This window comes from Stereum hirsutum, assembly GCF_000264905.1.
Source record: "Stereum hirsutum FP-91666 SS1 unplaced genomic scaffold STEHIscaffold_2, whole genome shotgun sequence".
NCBI lineage: Eukaryota > Fungi > Basidiomycota > Agaricomycetes > Russulales > Stereaceae > Stereum > Stereum hirsutum.
Genome location: NW_006763132.1, coordinates 1,100,494 through 1,121,612, shown reverse-complemented (window position 1 = coordinate 1,121,612; position 21,119 = coordinate 1,100,494). Strand labels below are relative to the sequence as shown.

At 50.4% G+C, this 21,119-nt stretch overlaps 7 protein-coding genes across 7 annotated transcripts; 4 read left to right on the top strand and 3 right to left on the bottom strand.

The window, feature by feature from the left end:
• The first annotated feature begins 39 nt into the window (after positions 1-39).
• On the top strand, positions 40-1,491 carry STEHIDRAFT_118114 (uncharacterized protein). The gene is made up of 6 exons (XM_007299702.1): positions 40-184; positions 261-411; positions 482-837; positions 919-978; positions 1,058-1,189; positions 1,254-1,491. Exons 3-6 carry the CDS (start codon positions 811-813, stop codon positions 1,458-1,460), a joined length of 426 nt encoding a protein of 141 aa, XP_007299764.1. The 5' UTR covers positions 40-184; positions 261-411; positions 482-810; the 3' UTR covers positions 1,461-1,491.
• A 1,090-nt stretch (positions 1,492-2,581) lies between these two features.
• STEHIDRAFT_48904 (HIT-like protein) lies at positions 2,582-3,411 on the top strand (the record flags this gene model as incomplete). The annotated part of the gene is made up of 5 exons (XM_007299236.1): positions 2,582-2,752; positions 2,809-2,887; positions 2,963-3,001; positions 3,063-3,121; positions 3,190-3,411. The coding sequence occupies 5 exons, from the start codon at positions 2,582-2,584 to the stop codon at positions 3,409-3,411; spliced, it is 570 nt and encodes a 189-aa protein (XP_007299298.1).
• A 3,909-nt stretch (positions 3,412-7,320) lies between these two features.
• Positions 7,321-9,001, top strand: STEHIDRAFT_152583 (uncharacterized protein; the record flags this gene model as incomplete). Its single annotated transcript, XM_007299701.1, has 8 exons — positions 7,321-7,387; positions 7,444-7,655; positions 7,719-7,731; positions 7,790-8,107; positions 8,159-8,275; positions 8,326-8,505; positions 8,568-8,857; positions 8,921-9,001. 8 exons carry the CDS (start codon positions 7,321-7,323, stop codon positions 8,999-9,001), a joined length of 1,278 nt encoding a protein of 425 aa, XP_007299763.1.
• Positions 9,002-10,127: 1,126 nt separating this feature from the next.
• On the bottom strand, positions 10,128-11,441 carry STEHIDRAFT_90800 (uncharacterized protein). The gene is made up of 5 exons (XM_007299640.1): positions 11,430-11,441; positions 10,978-11,315; positions 10,818-10,910; positions 10,666-10,755; positions 10,128-10,607 (listed from the first exon to the last, which is right to left on the bottom strand). The coding sequence occupies exons 2-5, from the start codon at positions 11,263-11,265 to the stop codon at positions 10,437-10,439; spliced, it is 642 nt and encodes a 213-aa protein (XP_007299702.1). The 5' UTR covers positions 11,266-11,315; positions 11,430-11,441; the 3' UTR covers positions 10,128-10,436.
• A 2,184-nt stretch (positions 11,442-13,625) lies between these two features.
• On the bottom strand, positions 13,626-15,128 carry STEHIDRAFT_144398 (uncharacterized protein). Its single transcript, XM_007299700.1, has 6 exons — positions 15,043-15,128; positions 14,815-14,870; positions 14,580-14,635; positions 14,341-14,402; positions 13,963-14,152; positions 13,626-13,758 (listed from the first exon to the last, which is right to left on the bottom strand). Exons 4-5 carry the CDS (start codon positions 14,400-14,402, stop codon positions 14,023-14,025), a joined length of 192 nt encoding a protein of 63 aa, XP_007299762.1. The 5' UTR covers positions 14,580-14,635; positions 14,815-14,870; positions 15,043-15,128; the 3' UTR covers positions 13,626-13,758; positions 13,963-14,022.
• A 370-nt stretch (positions 15,129-15,498) lies between these two features.
• STEHIDRAFT_48532 (alpha/beta-hydrolase) lies at positions 15,499-16,514 on the top strand (the record flags this gene model as incomplete). The annotated part of the gene is made up of 5 exons (XM_007299205.1): positions 15,499-15,524; positions 15,585-15,657; positions 15,715-15,839; positions 15,898-16,102; positions 16,218-16,514. Coding segments are annotated over 5 exons (726 nt in total), but the record flags the coding sequence as incomplete, so codon positions are not given.
• Positions 16,515-16,873: 359 nt separating this feature from the next.
• Positions 16,874-19,159, bottom strand: STEHIDRAFT_136830 (uncharacterized protein; the record flags this gene model as incomplete). Its single annotated transcript, XM_007299699.1, has 2 exons — positions 16,874-18,938; positions 19,001-19,159. The coding sequence occupies 2 exons, from the start codon at positions 19,157-19,159 to the stop codon at positions 16,899-16,901; spliced, it is 2,199 nt and encodes a 732-aa protein (XP_007299761.1). The 3' UTR covers positions 16,874-16,898.
• Positions 19,160-21,119: the final 1,960 nt, after the last annotated feature.

Sequence of the window (21,119 nt, the reverse complement as noted above, 5' to 3'; positions counted from 1 at the left end):
GATGGGTGTGATGATCGCTTGTTGTGTGTTGAACTTCCTAGCAAGCAAAGTCAAACATAGTAGCGCTCGACGTGTTGGCCAAGGACGTCTGTACTTCTCAGAAAGATGTGTTGGAAGTTTTGAAGAAGAATGATGTGAAGACCTTGTCGGAATGCTTTGCAGCAGATCTCGAGATGTTATACTCGTGCGTATCGTCACTCACCTGGGCTTATGATGTCGCATTCCCTGACTGTGCTGCTCGTGAAACTATTATTCGACAGGGCATTGAGAGAAATCCAGGATTTCTGCGAGGATTTCAAAGCGAATGCGCGCGGGCCGCTCTGGAATCTCATACCAGGCTATACTCAGAACGTCACGGACAAAGTTCAAGGGCATCGAGATCATCTTAATAAAGCCAGGGAACGCTTCCAGGTTTGTCATAGCGCCCATCTTGTAACCATGTTTCACTTGAATCCCGAATTAACAATCGTCTTGTTCGTAGTTCAATCGGTCACTCGAGCAATCGCTAGTGGCTTATGCGCAGAAAGAGTCGATTCATCGTATGGAGAAACGCCTCGACAAAGTCGTCGAATTACTTACGCATTCGAAGGCTGATACTCGTCCACGTCGAAACTCTGACTGTGGGACCGTGTCTACGGTCGTTGGGAAAGATACGAGTCGAAGGAGTTCTCGTCACGCGCAAGATGTCGGAAAATCAGAGGCACGTCATGATCTTTCCTTTTGTTGCTCTGAGGATACAATACCAAGTCCAATCTCGCGCAGTCGCCCGAGGCCTCGACATTAAAGGTAACCGCTTCGCGAAAGCCCGCAATGCACCGAACAAGGAAAAAGCCAGAGGTACGTTCGAATCTTGATGGACTGCCTGTCCATGGATTCCTTGCTATGAGTGTGTCGGTACTGAAGTGCAGACTCGCGTAGTCACTTAAAGCTTCGACTTCATCAAAACCCACAGCCGGTCGGACCAAGAACAAACCAGAGGCAGGTCTTGTTCTTGATGCTCTATATACCACCAATTCTTTTCTCTTGGTGTGTCGGTATTAAAGAACAAACTCTCTAGCTGCATGAGACGTCGACGTTGAGGACAACTGCTTCAATAACGCCCAATATTGCCAGAACAAGAGACAAGCTAGAGTTGAGGGCAGCCCCTTTGACAAAGCCCATCACCGCTAGAACAAGGAACAAACCAAAGGTGCTTTCTACACTCGAAACACTCGCCGGCGCATCGATCAACTTATCCTAATATGACGTTCCAGATTGGGCCGAACGACACAAGTGTTTCGAAGAAAGATGAAGATCATTCATACCAGGAAACCGACTTTCAGGGCGGTCAAAATAAAGGCAAGAGCTCCTCCAAGATCCAACAGCAAGCTGAGGAAGTCGTTTTGGCCACCCGAACGAGCGGCGATGGCCATAATCTAAGATGCCGTAGGTCCCCGTACCACAAATATCTGTCTTCGTGATGATTCAAATATAAAGCATACCTCTTCCATTCACAGCCTCAGTTGGCGTCGTCAGCGTGTAAGAAAATGCGAGAAACGTCCTCCGACTCGGATCCCTCCATGAGAGAATTGAAGAACATCCATAACTCGCCATCATCATCTAGAAAAACACTCGTACACAGTAGCTCCACGGAAGCCGTTGTGGGCATCATCAATCAAGATACCGAAGCAAAGGAACAGAAAAAGAGGGGTGTAGACTCTGAGATATCAAAGGCCATAACTATTGAGGGCGATCCGTCCCCATTCGAGATCTGGGTCTTTGCACCTTCTGAGAAAGCTACTCACCCTCCGAGTACCCCGTCTTCGAGTGAGCACCTAGCTGGAGCGGCATGGACGCAGTGGGGCAGAGGTAAGTTTCATGACTCTTGACTGACATAATCGCACAATTCATTCAAATAACTCATACAATTTACGGTAGGAAAGTAGGCAACAATGTTATAGGACATCCCATGACTCAGAGTTTACCACAGCCACATCCTCAAGAATGGAAGACTGCTATATAGCTGACCCCACCTGTCTCCCCCTGGTCATCACATGATGGAAAACATGAGAGCGCGAACTATTGACTTATTGCTCGTTTTACCATCTCCTCTCCCACGCTCGTGCCCTAAGATGTATTGAACAGACGTCTCCTTCTGTGGCGCAGGTTGATAATGAATGAATTGTCGGCGACTACTTTGTACGAGTCATGGGCTCTGTGAGATCTTCGATTTATCACACACCGAAATTTTAGCGGTATCCTCAAATCTGTGTGAAGTGTTGTACTACTCACTCCCTAACTGCTATATAAGGCGGATGTAACAAGTACCACGGTGGCCTATTCTGGCCCACGGACACAGGTCGAGAAATTCAATCTCCGCGGCAGCTGAGTCTCATGGTAGCGTCTCGCAATTGGTTCGGAGCCAATCGGAGTCATTCGTAAACAAGCCGGGGTCATCGAATTAGGCTTTTACACTTCGACCAGGACCGTGAAGTCGTTGACAGCGTCGATTCGACTTGTAAGTTTTCAAGCCTTCCAAGCAAGGACATACATCTACGGCGAATTCGTCGCTCTCAATTGCTTGTCGGGAACTCTGCCACAAATGGTCAACCTTCCCCGACTTTGTGGTGGATTCGGGTCCGGCCGCTCCTCGACCGAGGTTCAAGAAGAGCAATCGGAGTCGGCCCCGATCAAGGGTTTTTCAGACACCACGCATAGGTCGTGCGTGTTCTGCAGTGTCTCAGTAGCGAATGGATTCGACATAGTTGCCGAGGTGAGTTGCATCGAGTATCTCTGTGCTTCGCCTTGAACAAATCACCGCCGCTGCAGGACGACCTGTTTGTCGTGTTTAAAGACCATAATCCATCAGCTCGTCTCCATCTTCTCGTCGTCCCCAAGCGGCACGTCAGTAAGCTACAGCCTCTCCCTGTCACCTCGTGCACTGCTTGGGGTATAGCTCATGACTACGCGCTCCCTTGCACAGAGTCGGTGAAGATCTTGACCAAGGTGGACGTGGACATGCGTGCGTCATAATTCAACAAGTCTCTGATTTGGGCGTCGATCGAGGAAAATACGTTTTATAGTGCGACAGATGGAACAGCTAGGACACTCAACTCTAAGCATACTCGAAGCCTCAGACACTGTGGGGACGCATCGGTGTGTGCTTCGTCCTTGCGCGCATTCACAATCACAAAGGGCGCTCTGACATAGTACGACTGTAGGATGGGTTTCCATATCCCGCCTTTCAACAGCGTTAACCATCTCCATCTTCATGTCTTTTCGTTGCCTTTTCTTTCATGGTACAAGAAGGTGAAGTACCCGTGGCGAAAAGGCACGAGTCCCCACGACAAAGGCTGGACATGGTTCGTAGAGATTGGGCAAGCAATACGGATCTTGGAGAGGGGCGCCAGGATTTCTATCATTCCTTGCTGAGGAGAAATGAGGTGAGACTGACTTGTGTAGTTGAGTTGCCAACGAAAGAGCCGGAAAGCAGTCGTTCAATTGGGTGCATTGTGCTTCTTTAGGTGAGGCTGTAGGCTGGAATATTCCATCCGTGTCTTATGCGCGACCCTCCCTGTTCGTATTTTGATGCGGATCAACTACTCAGTGGTCTGTTCTGTATACCCTCGACCGGTTGCCTTGTTTATGCACGCACGGTGCGCTGAACAATACATTTTAACTCATGCACATGCACATTCGGCATGGTATCATCTCTTTGATGATGAGGGGCCCACATTGCCCTATTTCCGTCGTACCCAACATGAACTGAGTTCGTACCGTGCCTACGTTCTCCCGCTATTGCTGTCATTATGCTGCTCTTTCATAAGATGGATGAGAATCTGTACTTCTCATCGCCATCTTTGATGCTGGTCTCGCCGAAGCCCTTGTCAGAACATCCGAGCAATGCTCCACGCTCTCCGGAAACCATGCACATTCACTGCCATTGTCGCATGGCGTTTGGTATGCGTATGCACAGTTCCTACAGCGCATAATTTCCGTATCACAAACTGTTGTCTATGCTCAGGGACTAGGTCCTGGCCATCGCTGACAGTTCACCCGACGAAGTTGTTCCCCGCTTTATTGGACCGCGGTATTCCCAGCATCACTGTCCCCGACTTGGTTGAGTGCCAGCTTCTGATCACCTGGCTCACGACTCGGATCGCGAAGATGTGATAGGCTGTGAAGAATGTTATGGCTCGCCAAACCAAAATGCCCTTTTCCCAGCGCCAAGGTCTTTTTCTAGTACGAAGTAGAAGTTCCCTTACCATGAGACATTTGTTATCTTTTAATTGTGGAATGCGTGGTACGTCCCGTACTATCATGCCACTGGGGGGTCACTCGTGACTTTGTGCACCAGTCAACCACACCGGTGTCAGTGGATCGAGAGTCATCCATCACGCCCGCTGAGCATCCTGCACAATATTGCAGGACTTAAAAATGTACGGAACATTCGTACAATGATCATGTGGCCGTGGTGACCTCATACAAGTCTCCATCCGCAACCTCCGCTACAACGCAACAACGACCAATCCTGGCAGTGCCTTTTATTTTGTGGTACGTGCGTTCCTGACGGCATTCCTCTGATATTTCCTCGGCGGTTGAAGTGGCAGCGAAGGGTGCATAGCCTCTGGCTACCGTACTTCACGACGACCTAGCTGCCAACCTACATGTAGACGCCTCGGTGATTCCGGCTCTGATGCCTTTCATCCCGCCCTGGTGTCTTCATGCCAACAAAGAGACACAGCTACTTGGTTTGCGCCTTTCTAGGTCCCTATGAATACTTACTGAGGTCCAAGGTCAGACTTGCAAGTCTGATTGGTGCGCTGGATTCCGCAAGGACTCCATCAGATCAGTGCTCTACCGTGCCGATAGACTTTGCGTACTAATCTTCCGCGGCTCCTCGTACGAATGGATCCCGAGCGTCTCCCCGCTCTACTTGTACGGAACCGGAAACCAAGAGACCCAAAGTAGGCACTTCCCCCGGGAGTTTCGAGCACACAGTACTTTCGCTTCTATCTTTCAGAACATCACTGAGCAACCTTGTGCTGCATTCCAGCGTGCGATGGGCTCGACTGTCATCTCTGCAGCATAATTGTCACTGAAGAATCTCAGAGGTGCATCTGGTGAATGCATGCTCTGACACCTCTGAAGCAGCTGCCATCGCTTTGATGAAGTCTGCCCGATTATGCGGTCTCGACGGCTGGTTTCAAGTCATGCCGTACACTGTTTCAGTCACGACGACAAGAATGCTCAAAGCACACGGTGGTACATTGCTCTCCTGCATACCATGCTCTAGAGCAATACTCAATCTTCTCTCGGCTGGCCAAAGGAATCCGATGATGCGTCAGCCTTGACAAAACAATGACCGTTGGCAGTAATTCATCCACAAGTTCGGACTTCGTGATGATTCTCGCTATCACTGGCATACATGATCATGATCATCACTCGGTGCATTTAGGGCTCACTGCTGGACTTCAAGACCAATATAAATGTGCACCTCAAGGTTCCACGAATGGAACTAGTATCAGGTTTCCAGTGAACGGTGATGCCGCTTCAGTAAATTCGCACATCGAAAGTACTTGATGGATAACAGATCCAGTTCCAAATCCAAATCTCATCTCACGTCAGGGCGCAGTCTCAACATTGGTACGAGAAGTTGGTCATGCATCTTCCCATCACCACAACGGGCTTTGAGACGCCACAAAAAACGTCGATGATGTTGTGCCAGGCCTGTTCCTCGGCGACGTGACACACGTACAAATGCGACCCTCTGGGAACAGACGTCTTGATGTCCAGACGAAACATCTTGATGGTTGCGTTCATGGATACTGCATCTATGGGACACATTCATCAACAACATTATCCGTGCACAGATACCAGACTGAATGCCGAGAAGGACTCTGAGAGCGCGATTAAATAAGTTGGAGACGTGATCTGCGAAAGGCAGGAAGTATTGAGTTTGTCCCGTTGGCATCGGATGAATGGTCATTTTGATCGGTGTCGACTGGCATTGCTAGCAAAGGCAAAGTAACGACAGAAAATGGACCTGAGTATCACAAATCAGCGCGGCACTGCGAAGTCAGGTCTGTGCATGGAGTCCACGAGGATCGATACTCGTCAGGCCCAAAGAGACACAATTCAAGCTATGTGTATGCTGGCCTACCATCGGCGTTGGACGCTTTTGGCAATAGTAAATAATATCCTGACTACACCAGCAAAACCTTTTCAAGAATGATGTCAAGTAGATTCGATAAGATGACTGTGCAGCTTACGACGGAAAACCTTAGGAAGGGGTGTGGTTGTGCGGCGAGGGAATCTGTAGGTAAACTTCGCCACAGATGGGGCAAGGGTACAGATTCAGTTCCCATGCGTGTCCGAGGTCCAGAGCTATCCGTAAGGACATGACAGTCACCTGTCAGAGGGCCTAGCGGCGGCCCGATTGGTTATTGAAGCGTTGGGAATGCCAAAGCGAGAGCCTTTTCAAAGAGAGCTCAGAAGCCAAAGTCATCTGTCGAGAAAGCTCAAAAGGGGTCAGCTCAACAGCAATGTACCCGACGGCTCCAGTAGCATCGATGCATCAGACACGGAATGTGCGTCGAACGAGAAGAAACGTTGCGCATGGTGTCGGCCTACATAAGCGATTTAGAAGTTAATTCGACTACGGCCGTTGCGCGTCGAAATTATGGTCGATCGCCGGTCTTTGAGCCGCAGGCCAAGTAAGAAGAAGGTTGGTGTGTGGATCATGTAGAACCATCATGGGTATACCGCGAGGTGAGGGCGTGGACGGGCAGCAAGAGGAGAGCCCGCTGTTCGAGGTAAAAGGATGGCCGCTGTGATTTGGGTCGCCGCCGGGCGTTTGGGCCGCGTCCGAGCTCGGGGGAAAGCGAAGTTACCGAATTTCCGGAGCGATGGGAAAGGTACCGTAACGGAATCGGGTCGAGATTGATCCCAACATCACGCATCTCCTCAACTTGAACATGTTACAGGGAATTTCCACGGCCGACTTCTATCCTCCATATCATACAACCGTCTCTCAACGTTGATGCAGATGTGTCGTCGAACAGGTACGTCAATGTCTCAATGCGGTGTCTGTGACCCCATCTCCATCAATCTGAACGGTCCAGTCACGATGCGCGGCGTATGGTGCCTTCGAAGTTCTATTTGGCGGTGCTTGGAATTCGCTTTATAAAGCATTCATTCTTCGCTGTAGACCCGCCTTCGACCCCATTTCCTTTGTTTGCATAGAGCTCTCCATTGCTTTATCCCTCTTCTCACGCTCTCGCTTGGTTCTGACCGCACACCCTCGTCCTCACAGACCATATTATTACCTCGTTCCTCATGATGGCAGACGATCTACCTTGGCCTGATATTGGCAATGTCGCCAGAGGCGCTACACGTGGGAATCAAGGTAAGATACTTTCGTATCCCATGCCATCGAGTCAACTCCTGAAACATTCTATCAAGGCCAGAAGGGCGTTCTAAGCCCGCCCGACAATGAAGGACGCTGCTCGCTACAATTGCGCGTTCAGCCTGGCGTTCTGACTGTTCTGCTCAACCGACAGGCGAGCGACTGGTATCGCCGCCTCGACCATGAAGTAAATCATGCGCTCAAGCTGACAAAAACATACTGGCGCAAGGCTCGCAGACGGCAGGATTACGACGCAACAGCTGACCAAGTAGGCGAGCCTTACGTCTCACTGTCACGATGATACTGAACTGCTTTCGTTTTCGTTCAACAGGACCATATGGAATGTGCGTTCGATCTTGAGCGTCGACTGAACTCGTCCCTGATTATTCATTGCTATCTCAGTGCACGAATGGCTACAGCAATTGAAGGACAAAGTCATGTCCCATTTGGAGTTGTTGATGCAGCGCGGAGACATCAAGGGGCCACCTTATATCATGCCGGACGACGTCGAGCTCACCTTCCTCAGGAAGTTTATTGAGCGACAGGCTGCTGGCATCCCACATAATCCCCGACTTCGACATACGGCTGTGAGCAAACGCTATGCGCCCCATGTTCGCCATTCTTTGCCGGACTCGGAAACACCTGAGCCTTCCGATGACTCCATGACAAATGGATCTGATGGAGGCTGGGATGATACCAACCCGCCGTATATCTCTAACGGTGCGTCAATATACTATCCCTCGTTGTTTACAAACTGATGAGACGCTGTAGAAACCTCTGCTCCTCATTATACTCAGCATCCTGTCCAAGCGGTGGCCTACGCCAATCATGTCAAAGCGGTTAGTCCGCGTATAGTGAGCACCTACGAGGAGGAGCTCGATACATCCAGTCAGCCGTTTTGTCTCTTGTCTCTTGAGTATTGTCTCACCTTGTAACAGGACGCCTCCTTCAACATGCAAGGACTACATTACGACAGGCACAAAAGGATACGCAGGATGCATTCGCAGTCTATACCGCCTCCATAGAAGCAGAACGTAGAGCATGGCAGGCAGTAGCAGCAGAAGAGGACCGCCGTGACGGACTTGTCACCGTCATCCTACGGCAAAAACCACAATTTGGTACGCTCGTCAAAGGCTCCCATCTCAAGCATTATCAATTGACAGCTCATACTCATTTACAGATCCCTACCCGCGCAAGGAATCTTTCTCATCAGACAGCGAACTGCCACGTTACTCTCAGTACCTCCCAAGACCCCATCACGTCAATAGTGCTGGGCGCCCTCGCACCGCGGACCACAGCGCGCCCATGCGCCCCGCATACGCGTGGGATACCGAACGATATGAACACGCTGAATCGGCTTCTCGCACCACCTCTCCACAGAGCACGAATTCGAGTCCTCGTGTGCCAGAACGAGTGGCAACACATAATTCTCCGCCTGAACGCAAACATGCTCGCCACTGGGACGATGAGGTTCGTGTGTTCTACCTGCTCGCTTACATGTTGCTATGCACAGTTCTAACAACTTTACATCAGGACCAGAGTGTTTCCGGACTGCCCCCGCGCAAGCGCTCCAATCACGGCTCGGCTGATGGTTCCCCAAAAATAACAGCGTAGGCGGTTTCGTGTCACCGTGCCTCTCTGAGGAGGCGAGAGCAAGACTCCAAGCTCATGATCATGATTACACGGCGTACCGTTTCTGCTTGAGACGCTGAGCCTTCGGCTCGATTGCATCTGGGGCCTATGACACCTATTATTCTTTGATGTCCGCGGACGACTTTCAGCATGTTCACACTACTCGTGATGCGCTGGTGTTCCATTTCTACCTTCCAATCTTGTGTATTCGCTCTCATTGGGACCTTGCTATCTTTGTTTTGCCGATTTTATACGCCCGTGTAGATGTCTCACGAGTAACTTAGCATCATGACTCGTGATTGTTTTACTCTATATACCCTTGTCCTGCTTTATCTTCCCTACTTTGGGACAGTCTGTTTTGCTACTTGTACTGATACGTTGGTTTGTATGCTCCAGTTGTTGATACCTCACGACGTCCAACATGCTTTTATGATACATATGAGGATCTCGTATCTGTTGTTCACAATATCCATCGTTGCCCCACTTCGACACGCGCCAGAGCGCATGCACCACATCATTACTATATTATTTTCTACTTCTCTCGTGTGATAAAGCTTACCAGAAGGCTTTCGAGCAACACGTCTGACCTGACGTTTTCCAGGCCAGAGAAGCCGCAAGGGACAGCAGACATCACCTTCACATGCTCTGCCGTACGTGGTTCCCGGTAGTTCCCCACGCCAAAACAGAAAGGCTAAAAGGGTGTCCTTCGTCGGAAGCACGCTGAGAGAGCAAATCACTGATGTGGTGATTCTTGACTACGAACGAACTTATTCCGTTCTACCAACGCCTCGGCGTCATCAACTCGAAGAAATATAGGAATTTGTGGACTCCATCTAGCGCCTCTGGAAACACGGCGACTTACTCTCCTCGTGTGCGACCGGCGGGCTTCAAAGAGGATGTCAAAACTTGAATTCCCTCCAGATTACAGACTAGGACAGAGTAGGGCAAGGTACAGCCAAAGTAGCTGAGCCCTGTACACATCCAACAACGTTGTGAACGTACACGAGTATCCTCGTGTATCAAAGATGCATCATTGGGACAAGGGCAGGAACTCAACCCGAGCCTATAACAAATTATGGCGAAGAGTCCTGCAAAGGTCAGACAGGGCACAAATCAAAATTGTGATATATATTTACTATCAAGTATGAAGTAACGAGAACCTGGGCGAGTCCAAGTCTCTCTGACTACCGACCGTTGAAAATCGGTACTCCATTTCCAGTGCATAATATAGGTGGCGTAGGATTCTGACACCTACAGAGTAGACGGTCTAGACACCTGGGTAGATTATTCTCGTCATATGGCGAAATGGGCAGAAGACAGGGTCGACGAATATTCAAGCGAAAAGGATCGTCGAGAGACATTGTGTCAAAGAAGACCATTCAGGCGAAAGTCTGACGGGATGGGGGTACCATGCATCTTAATCCCAGTCGCGGCCGGAGCGATTTCGTTTGACCTGGCTCCTCTTGTCCTTGTCTGCACGACGCCTGGCTTTATCCGCTCGTTCAAGCCCTCGCACGCGGTCCTTCTGCTGCTCGGTAGGCTCGTTCTGAATAGATGAGGCGGCCATAGACACGATCAGATTATGAAGCTGTGGCGATGGTGGTCATTTTAGCACGCTGACTACATCCGAAGGCCAAGATCTCTACCTTCAGTAAGCAATCATCTACATTCTGCGACTGAGAACGGGTGGTGGTGGATGTTATTAAAAGCGAATGTGAGGACGAGACGAAATGTGGCTGTATTGAAGACACATCATCAGGTAGGTAACGCGGAACACACGCAACAGGCTGGGACGTACGGATCTACGAAGGCCGTCCTTTGCCCACGGAGGAATCCATAAGGCATCCAAAGGGCATCGCAGTGTTGCTTTTGTATTCACCTTGTTGACGTTCTTCGGAGGAAAACGTCATCACATTCATGTCTGCGATCACAATTGCTATGTAAATGAAAACACGAACCTGCCCACCTGGCCCAGAACTCCGCGAAAAGGTGACCTCAACTACGTCTTTTGGGATGGTAATACCCTTGAACTTTTCGAGCCAGCCACGGGCAGCTTGCGTCTCTTGAGAGGTTACCAAGCTCTGTAGAGGGGGCGGAACTGGGAGTCCCTCGCTGCTGCTCCGAATACCGCGGCGAATGACAACAATGCCGTTTGACGCCACCGACCGAGCACGCTCAGAATATGTTATAAGTGGGCGAGCAAAGCCAAAGCTAGGCGCTGCTGTCGAGATCCCACGTGGAAACATGGTGGGTCACCCTCTGCGGCTCACTGCCACTGGCAGCAGTCAGACAAAATCTTTAGACGGGGGAAGGTGTTCGGAGTCAGCCGCGCTCACGATAAGAATGGGTAGAGTAAATTTGATAGAAATGTACGAATGAGATCGCAGCGAATTAAAAAAACCATGCTCACCGCGACAGCGTCAACCTTTGTGAGAGCTCAAGAAGTTTGTACTTGAGCCACTCGCGCAAACAGCCGCGTAATTGGCGTCGGCGGGGCCTGAATGATTCAAGTCGAGCGACCCAGGAGCTTGGCTCATTCCTTCGCACATCTCATGAGTGGCGCGATTGTGGCGTAGGTATTGTCGATCCCCGTTCAAACATTGGTGTAAATCAGTGATTCACCGGAGCTACAGTTCGCATGAGACAACTAAACGTAGAGTCGCCCGGGAACCCTCGCCCCCTGGCACCGATGCTTTCCTTATAGTAAGCACAACTTTGAACAATTCACCACTGTCAGATTCGGTGAGCTCGAGGAATTCCTATTAGTTACAGCGGGAGTATCAGTGATGCGCATCCCACGACGGAGTTTTCCTTGCAAGCATGCAATTCCGATAGACCGAGAGAACCGTAAGTATTTACCTAGTGCCTTCATGGAAGCATATAGACAACTGACAGCCGGGAATCAAGGGGTGGATGTTAGCTATAGTTGCATTAGCTTATGGCGATGCGTGCTTCAACCTCATCATTTATGCATTCAAAGCGAACCAGGAGATCTCAGGAGAAAGGCCGCATCAAAACATCGTTACTGTGCGATTCCGAGTCGGACACGGTCCATTCAGTATCTTCCTGCCGTCTGTATCCTTGCTAGGATCAACATCCGGAGCATCCGAACACGGTATATCATCTCAACTGTTCACTGGGGCAGATTTATGGCGTGAGCTACTGTCCATGGAGTTAATCCAAACGATGACACTGGCACCTCGGGCTCCGCTTGTTGCGTTGTATTCCAAGTATAGGGGCAGAAGTCGGCATCTCAGCATCAGGCCCCTGCTTTCTGATTGACACGGTCATGGAGTGTTACGTTTCTGTTGGACATCATGTCACTGTAGACTTCAAAGAGTAATTATGGCCAGGCGCCCGTCGGCGTTTGTATATCATGATGGGGCCTGTGAAACGACAGCGACTTGTTTCAGAGAGAGCACGAGCGGTGATAGGTGTTAGTGAGATAGGGCTCCACCCAAGGTTTCTGGCATCATCACGATGATCGCAAACTGAAGAATGGCATGTCCGGTCCGCTCACTATGTGAGTACAACAAAGTGCCTCTAGGCTGTGTGTGATGATCTGTATTCTGACACCACTTTTCACGCAGCCTCCATAAGGACAATGAAGTAAATAGCATCAGATCGCTCTGAGAGGCTGAGTGGTGGGCATTGTGAGATTCGAGAAGCATCCTGTGGGGAACAAGTGGTGAAAGCAAGATGTAAGGTCTCCGGATGTGGACTATGACATTCATGCAACGGCATCTGGCCTGCATCCCGCCCTTCCAGTCATCTGTGCACAGGCTGCCGTTGACACAGTGCTTCTAAGACCTGCTTCTTCTGGCTTTCCGCCATTCCCTTCGGAGCTCTGATGTCTCATAAGTTAGAGCCGTTCAGCGGCCTACAATCTCGGTTGTAAGGCGTTGCTATTGGCTAGGACACCGCGTCCAGGTTCATGCATGCATGCATGCAGCGAAGACCATCTTCTCTTGCATGCAGTTCCATGGCAAGCGAGCCGCTTCGTAGAAAATGTATATCCGCCAACCAAAGTGGAACAACTGTTTGGGCGGTGTGGGTACGCCGCTCAAGAACGACCGTAATAGCCTGCCGCACCTCGGTACCCTGCGGCCGCATGCGCAGACCCGTTCACATATATGAATGTACACCGTCAAGTCCGCGGTAGGAATGCGATTTGCGCACCCGTGGTCCAGGGTTGCGCGCTCGGGCGGTCTACGATGAACAATCGCGGTTCCAACCTTCCATCTCTCACCAGCGTCGTATTGCTGAAGCTAGAGCGCACAGGAGGGGGCATCAACAACTCCTTGGCTTTCTGATATTCTAGCGTATCCAATGCTTGTCCACACGAAAACAGGCCCTCACAGAAAAGTATCGCGGAACGGCAGAAGCGGATATTGAAGGCGCATTCCTGCCCTGAGCCAGACGAACCAGTGTTACTGATGGGAGATTGACAGTGATACAAAGGTTCGAAGGAGATATACCAAGGTCAACGGTCAAGCTTGTCAGCACGACAGTGCGACGATGCTTGCATCTACGACCGTCCCGTAACTGCCCCTGGCCCATAAGCTCAATCGCACGAGGCGCATGGTTGATAGTATGTGTTGAAGATATTATATTGGCAAAGGTACATACAATATATACAAGGATCAAGGATCGAACTACCAACAAACGAGAACAACCACCATCGCCCTTGCTCAACAAGACGACCTCTATCCTATAGAACGACGAGTAATTCGGATGGCCTAAAAACACCACTTGTCAGCAAATATCTCACTGCGCAATGAGCTCCATCAATATAATTGAAGAGCGAGCAAGAAGTCAGGAAAGCAGGAATATATAATCAAAGCCGAAGCTAAGCAACAGCTTCTAGTTGATATTTTTTTCTGTATTTCATCACGCGAAGAGTTGGAGAGACGACGACGCCCACATAAGCTGAAGGTACTCACAGGTATGATTATATACAAGCTCAGACGTCTTGCACTTGAACATGTAACCTCACTCTCTATCTATCGTGGACGACGAGGACATGGCATACACAACTCCAGCACGCTTGAGGGGAGGTCGGACCAAAGCCAAGTATCGCTGGTATCGAGGACTGAGCGATTGGATGGAAATGCAACCGGGATACGCAGAGCCCTTGAAACACCAAGAAGGTCAGTTACTGTATACGCGACAGAAAGAGATAGTAGTAAAAGAGAAGTTCAGATGGGGTTGCCCGAGAAATTGAGCTGTGGCGGGCACTTTCGGCAGTGATGATACGAAGACCGTCGTGATAATAACATCATGAAAAGGATTGGTTGTCAATGTGAAAAGCGAGAGCTCACCTGAGTACTTCTAAGTCTTGCTCGAGATCATTTAACATGTGGTGAACACGGCAAACCATCATCTGGAGCATTGCATGTCAGTCAAAGGCAATGACGAAAATGATACCAAGGAAGATCAGAGTTTTAAAAAAACAGCCTTGGATTTGTCGTCACATCCCCGCCACGTATGGCGGAGTCAGGCGGTAAATCCATTTGAAACATCATATGGAAAGGGTGTGGATGATGACAGAAGTACTCACAACCTGGAGACACGCATGCCCATGGCAGAGGTAACGACATGGGGAAGACAGGACATCTAGAGCAGTCAATGAGCATAAGTACACACGAAATAAAGAGAGCAAAATGGAGGGGTCAGTGGATAAAGGTATGCTAAAATCAAGAGGTCGAAGTGGCCCTCATATACTCTAGTTTGAATGCTTTTGATTCATCCTGAAGGAAGAGAACCAGAGAAGCGAGCAGGATACAAAAACTCACCAAGTTTTTTTTCCCTAACGATATATCACTGACGATTGTTGTCGTCGATGGTACATCTAAAATGAGAGGATGATTAGCTGGAGAAAAGTATGAAGCACAGAATGAAGAACCGATCAGTGTAACTATGACAATTACATGTCTTTGCACCGCCGTATGGTTGTACGACGGCGCTCCGGTGTAAACGATATGGTTTTTCATCGCGCCGAATGCGAAGAGGGAAAGACTCACCATCTCAATCGTTGTCGGTTTCCCCACAGCCTAAGATCGCACGGCTTGATGAGAAAGAAGTCGATTTGGTGACCATGAGACAACGGGGTGCAGAAGGTGAGATGAGAGCAAGACGAGAAAAAGGACGAGCAGTGGACCGAACGCGATGAAGAAAATTGGAGCTTCCCGATATGGAAGGTGCTTTAGGGCAGGCGTCGCTTGTGCCTTCGTCGCGATCGACGCGCCTCTCGCCACAATGTCCCTCTCTCTCACGCGCCGTTTCGTGTATCACTCTCTTAGACCTATAGCTATAGTCCCTCGCCTTGTCCCATGCCGAAGTCATTCTAAGCTGTTTTTTTGAGCTGGTCACTTGACTCATTTTGCTACGAATCTCTAGGATTTCTCTCCACTAATACCGTTCCCGTAGAGCTCAAGTTCGATGTCTACGAGCCAAAACAAGTGAAGCCCGGCGTAGGGCCTCTCCTGTTGCTTCATGGTCTTTTGTAAGACACCTCCTCAAGTATGAGGCATATACTGTCGAATACGATTAACCCAATTGACAGTGGAAAGGGCCGCAATTGGACGTCGTTGGCAAAGTCGTTCGCGCGGGTCCTGCACAGACCGGTATATACAGTCGTGAGTGGCCCATCATTCCAGTTCGACATATCACGGGCGTAACATGTATTTCTACAGGACCTCCGAAACCATGGGAGTTCTCCGCATAGCGATATCATGACCTACGATGCCATGGCCGCCGATGTCCTGCACCTGTGTGACAAACATTCCCTCTCCAATATCTCCCTTTTAGGGCATTCCATGTTAGTCTGGTTCAACTTCACCCTTGATCCTCTACTTTTTCGCTCATTACTTATGAAGGGGTGGGAAAGTGGCCATGACAGTAGCGCTTTCTTCCTCCCTTCCTTCAGACTTGATCAAGAGCCTCATCGTCGCTGATATTGCACCATCTCGTGGAAGACTATCTCCCGACTTTGAGATGTATCTTCAAGCCATGCACAAGATTGAAGATGCGAAGCTGAAGACACGTAAAGAGGCAGATCATATGCTTCATGAGTTTGTCAAGGTACGTTGTCGCTCTAAACCATCCGTCTCGTCTTACACGATTTGTGCTACGTCCCCGCATTCGAGTATTGGTGATATAATATGATATTGACGTCTTTTCGTCTCATGATCCATAGGAGACACCGATTCGACAGTTCCTCCTAACGAACCTAGATGCTCATAGTCACCCCCTCAAGTTCTCTATTCCACTCAAAATCATCAGCGAGTCCATAACTAATATCGGAGATTTCCCTCATCATCCTGATGACGGCGCGCTATACTATGGGAGGACTTTGTTTATCAAAGGTGAAAAGAGTCGGTACATCAACGAAAAGAATGTTCAGCATGCCTACGCAATGTTTCCTGACATGGAGATCAAGACGCTGCACACGGGACACTGGGGTAAGTTAGCATCCCCCTGCGTGCAGTCATGAAGGTCATTGGTTTACAATACATTCTTTATCTTCCAGTTCACTCGGAGAGGTAAGCTTTACATTCAAAGTCCGTTGTGGCCTGTTGTGGCACCGACATTGACCTAAACTTATGCGAATAGTCCCGCTGAGTTTCAAAAACTCGTAGTCGACTTCATACAAGAGGGTGAACGATGAACTTCTGGCATTCTCTTTCGATTTATGATCTTCAAACGATCATCCTTATAGTCTTCGTACACCTGAATAGACCCCTTCAATATTCGATGCTTGCCGTATGCAGCGTCACTCATTTCGTGCGATCCGGGTATATGCTGCGCTAAATGATCATGTCTAACATTCAATTCCAGAAGAACCATTACATATCCCCAGGGTAATACTGATCTCGCCTCAATATCCGCCGATGAGCTTGGGCCACACCCCCTTCTCGAAAACGGCCACACGTTCCCTTCGCATGTCCGTTTCTTCGGTCTCTACCCCATACTCTTCGCCCTTCTTCCCCTCGCTTGACTCAAGACTATCGTCAGAGTCTGACCCACTCCTTGACTCCATCCTCGATGTTAACGGCCTACCGAAATCAGGGAGGGCGAGAGGCGTGAACTCTCGCCGTAACTCCTCAACCTTTGCCTTCTTCCCTTCGTCATCGTTCTCCTCAGAATGAGATGTCTGGCTCGATAGCGTGCTGAAAGATACGCTCGCCATGGTATTGCGATGATTGACTCGCAGCTTACTCCGTGGCGTTGGGCGCGGAGCAGGCCCCTGTGCCGACAACTTGATGCTCTCGTCAAAATCCGGGTAGAGAATCGAGTTTGCTGCGTTGGAGCTCAGTTCCGATTGATATCGAGGCGGAGGATACGAGAACGGGCGCATGTTTGAGTGTGGAGACGCGGTGAGCACAGAGCGGACGTTGCTCTGTGTTGTGAACGCGGGCTTCGGGAGCGAGAGTGGTTTGAGACCTTGAGGTCGGGCCCCTGTGGTGAAGCGGTGGTTCGCCTCATTGACTACTTCTGCCACGTTCTCCTTCGTTGACGGCATAGACGCGCGGAATGTCCGTGTTGGAGAAGATACAAGGGGGATATTGCCTGCCTCGAGAATGGATGGGATGTCCGATGGGACTAGTAAGCCAAGTCGGCCTTGCGAGTGACGTTGTGACGAGACCGTAAACAATGAAGTGGCCAGGACCCCGCTGGTGTGGCGGTCGTGGAGGAGACGCACGTCGGTGGTAGAGTAGATCGCCGATTGCTGGTTTTGTTTTGAGGTCTCGCGCTCGACTGGCTGACGAGAGAGCGCACCGGGCTCGAGGCGAGGATTTGACTCGATCGAACAACGTGACTGTGGTTCGATGACACAGGATTTCCGGTCAGGAGACGGTACTGATTGATGTTTTGCGATTTCAGCGGGTAAACTTGAGGGAGGGGGAACAGAACTTCGCTTCCCGCCCAAGACGAGACCGGAAGGATTTGAAGACCGTTTGGACCTGCGCCTCTCGCTGATGACCCGCGTTTTCCTCCTTGCCTTCATCTCCTTGGCCCTCTCCCTGCGCGCGATTCCCATTTCTCGAGGGGGGACGGTGCACGCATCGTGGACGGACAGGTCGTAGATGTTGACCTTGGATTTCATCCTCTTCGTTCTCGACTTCGAGGACTTGATCGACCTAGGACTCTTCTTCTCCGATATGGGCGAACACCCTCTCGATGTGAAGGCAGAGATGTCGTAGACGTTAGAAGTGAGGTCTGATAACGCGGAGGGAACCGTGTATGATTCTCCGTTCATGGCGAAGGGGTCGCTTGTGGCTTCTGCGTCGTCGGTGGGACTGAAGGGAGGTGAGGGGGTCGTTGGTGCCTTGGCACTAGATCGAGAGATGAAGCTAGAAACCCGGCGCATTCGGGTGCCGGGAGTGAAACTCTGAGACGGAGGGCGCTGCGAGGAAGGACGTTCGAGTAGGTTCCCGAAGCTCAAGTTCGCAGACAGGGTTCGAAGACGCTGACTTCTGGTTCTGACAGGGCCTCCAGGCATAGGACGTTTGACAAACGACTTCTCCGTCGTTGCTCGTTTCAGAGGCGATGTCCATGTGACAGTGGGCTGATCGGAAATAGCCCCAAGAGATACTTCAGAGCTCATGGGCGTCGCCGTTGTCGTGCTGCTAGGACAACGTATGGAACATGCGGTCGGCGATGGAGAGTACAGCGCTGCAGAGACGGACATGGATGCAGAGTCGTCTGTAAGTGCCGGAGTGGAGAACCCTTTCGCCAATGGAGTAGGGTTGGCTAGGGATATCACCGTGGCCAACGTCAGGGAGGGTGGCGGGATAGCGATGGTGAGGGAAGGTGGAGCTTTGCACCGGCCGTATTGTCCGGGCACCAACGTGGTTTTTGAAAGTGAGATCGCCACCATATTTGTCCTGCTTTCAAAGTGGATCTTTCCGTCCTCCTGTTCGTCAAAAATAATGATCAAGCTTTTTGAAGGGAGGAGTCGGTGGGGAATTGCCTTACCTCGCAAGTGAGTCGCGTCTTCCTTCTGACAGAGGTCCGAGCGGAATGGTCTCCGTCGTGTAATTGCAGCTGCAGCTTCCTTAGCCCCGAAGGTTTATTCCCGGGTATTGTTGTGAACAGATCGTGACGGCGAACTGGGGTCGGCGGGCGGTATGCCATCGTGGGCAGCGGGAGGGATTGGTCTTCGAACGAGCGATTGAGGATTGAACATAAGAGACGACGAAATAAGGAGCGAATGAGATTTATTATTTGCTGCACGATGTTTTGTGCGTATGAAGTGTTGCTAGGCATAGCGATGTGTGGTAAATGAATGTGGGGTAGGGTCGTGAACTCTGAAGAAGACTGAACTGGATGGACGTCGAGGTGGGGATGAAGAAAGAGTGAAGAAACTCAACCAACGCCCGCATGCGTCGGCCAGACCATGGCCAGCTTCCGCCTTCGTGATCAGGCGTAGATCCCGGAATTCAACTTCTCACATAGACTCGGAGTAGTGTTGTTTTTGCATCCGAAGCGCCACTCGAGAGCCACAACACAAGATCATCTGCGTTTCGAACTCAGCGGCTCCCATTACTCGGCCATCCTCCGGGATATCCCGAGGCTCCTTTGAACCTCCTTATTTGTTTACCTCTCTCATGCTGCTTGCGCCACTCGTTCCTTTCATCGTCGCCTGAGACTCTTCGTCGGCGCCGTCCCCGTCCCGGAAAATGGGAGATCCCATGGCACTCACACCATGACCCAGGCCTCGCCACTGCTTAGTGCTTGTCAAGGTTGAATCGCTCTACCTTGGTTCCTGCGTGAGGGCTCGATTGAAATGCTCTCCTTTCGTGGATCTCCGGTTGAGCACAAATTAACAAGGGATCACTCGCCTCAAGAGCTAGTTCCTTCATCTCAAAGCGTCAACCTCAGCTGATAAGAAGATGTAGTTGCTCATCGCTCGAATCAGAACATGTTACGCCCAATCAATATGGTTCGACGATTACACGTATTTGGTATTGTAGCCTATTTTTGCGATTCATTTCACCGCTCTAGGATACGTGGGTTCGCCACGAGGTCTCGGTATGGGAGCCGCACTGCGTAGCTCCCATCTTCCTAAAAGCTCTCCGTATGCGCTTGCTTGACACTCTCGCCCTCTATCAAGCTCTTCCTGAACCCACGACGTGCACTCTCTGGTTTCTGTAACATTAATCCCAACGATTCTCTTCGTACTTTGTCCTGCTTCGTTTTCAAGCTTCAAGGCCCGTGTAGCGTGGGTAGTTTCAAGCGAATCAAGCGAATCGCCACCACCGCCACGACATAGCGCCACCGAAACCAGCTATGTCGACTTTTTCACCAATAACACCTGGAGCATGGGTAGAGGCGCCGTCGTCTCCTCTTTTCACAGAGGTAGGTGGGCGAAGACTGGTGTATAGACCAGACATACATATCACCACTCAGACCTTCTCGAGTCCCCGTACCGGCGGGATCTTCGGCAATCGAAATCATCAAGCACGGCCTTCGTTCGGTCAACGTCTCCCCTCGCGACTTCGCATCACTGTACAGGTACGTACGTTCTTTTTTCAGTCTGCTCGGCATCTCCGTCTTTTTCTGACCTTTGTTGCAAAGAGACCGGTCGATAACGACGTGAAATACTGGGATTGGGAGTACTTGCTGGCCTTCATTAGTGGCCCCGGCCGGTACCCTGGTGCCAGAGAAGGCCCTTCTGTCTGGAGGATCAGGGATTTCATCGAACGTGACAAAATAGGTGGTTATCTTTTTGTCACGACCTACCGCACCAACGAGTCAGTACTATCAATGATTCCACGTTCAACTCGGTTATCCATCCTTCTACTTTTTTACACACGCAGAATCTTCGAGTCTGGGGACCCAAGGAAGGCACTCTTTCGCGCCATTTGGGACGTCTTACCGTCATGTCCCATAATGAGCCCTTCAAAACCGACGGGACTGAGAGATATATGGGAGGAGTTAGATCTGGCAACGGCCGGTGAGCAAAGATTTCCTTGCTTGTATTCTCACGGAATTGATCTGATACAGCCCCAAATTGAACAAATAGCAAATGCTCGCGTAGAGCAATTGCTACCCGGCGTTGAGCCTGAAATATCAGATTGGGACTGGGGTGATA

Coding starts and splice junctions, on each gene's coding strand:
- STEHIDRAFT_144398 (XM_007299700.1), bottom strand. CDS start 14,402: ATGATGGTTTGCCGTGTTCACCACATGTTAAATGATCTCGAGCAAGAC. Junction 14,153..14,340: donor CAAGACTTAGAAGTACTCAG/GTGAGCTCTCGC, acceptor TGGTGTTTCAAG/GGCTCTGCGTATCCCGGTTG.
- STEHIDRAFT_118114 (XM_007299702.1), top strand. CDS start 811: ATGCACCGAACAAGGAAAAAGCCAGAG. Junction 838..918: donor GAACAAGGAAAAAGCCAGAG/GTACGTTCGAAT, acceptor AGACTCGCGTAG/TCACTTAAAGCTTCGACTTC. Junction 1,190..1,253: donor GAACAAGGAACAAACCAAAG/GTGCTTTCTACA, acceptor ATGACGTTCCAG/ATTGGGCCGAACGACACAAG.
- STEHIDRAFT_90800 (XM_007299640.1), bottom strand. CDS start 11,265: ATGTTTCCACGTGGGATCTCGACAGCAGCGCCTAGCTTTGGCTTTGCT. Junction 10,756..10,817: donor AGGACGGCCTTCGTAGATCC/GTACGTCCCAGC, acceptor TCTTCAATACAG/CCACATTTCGTCTCGTCCTC. Junction 10,608..10,665: donor TAGATGATTGCTTACTGAAG/GTAGAGATCTTG, acceptor CCATCGCCACAG/CTTCATAATCTGATCGTGTC.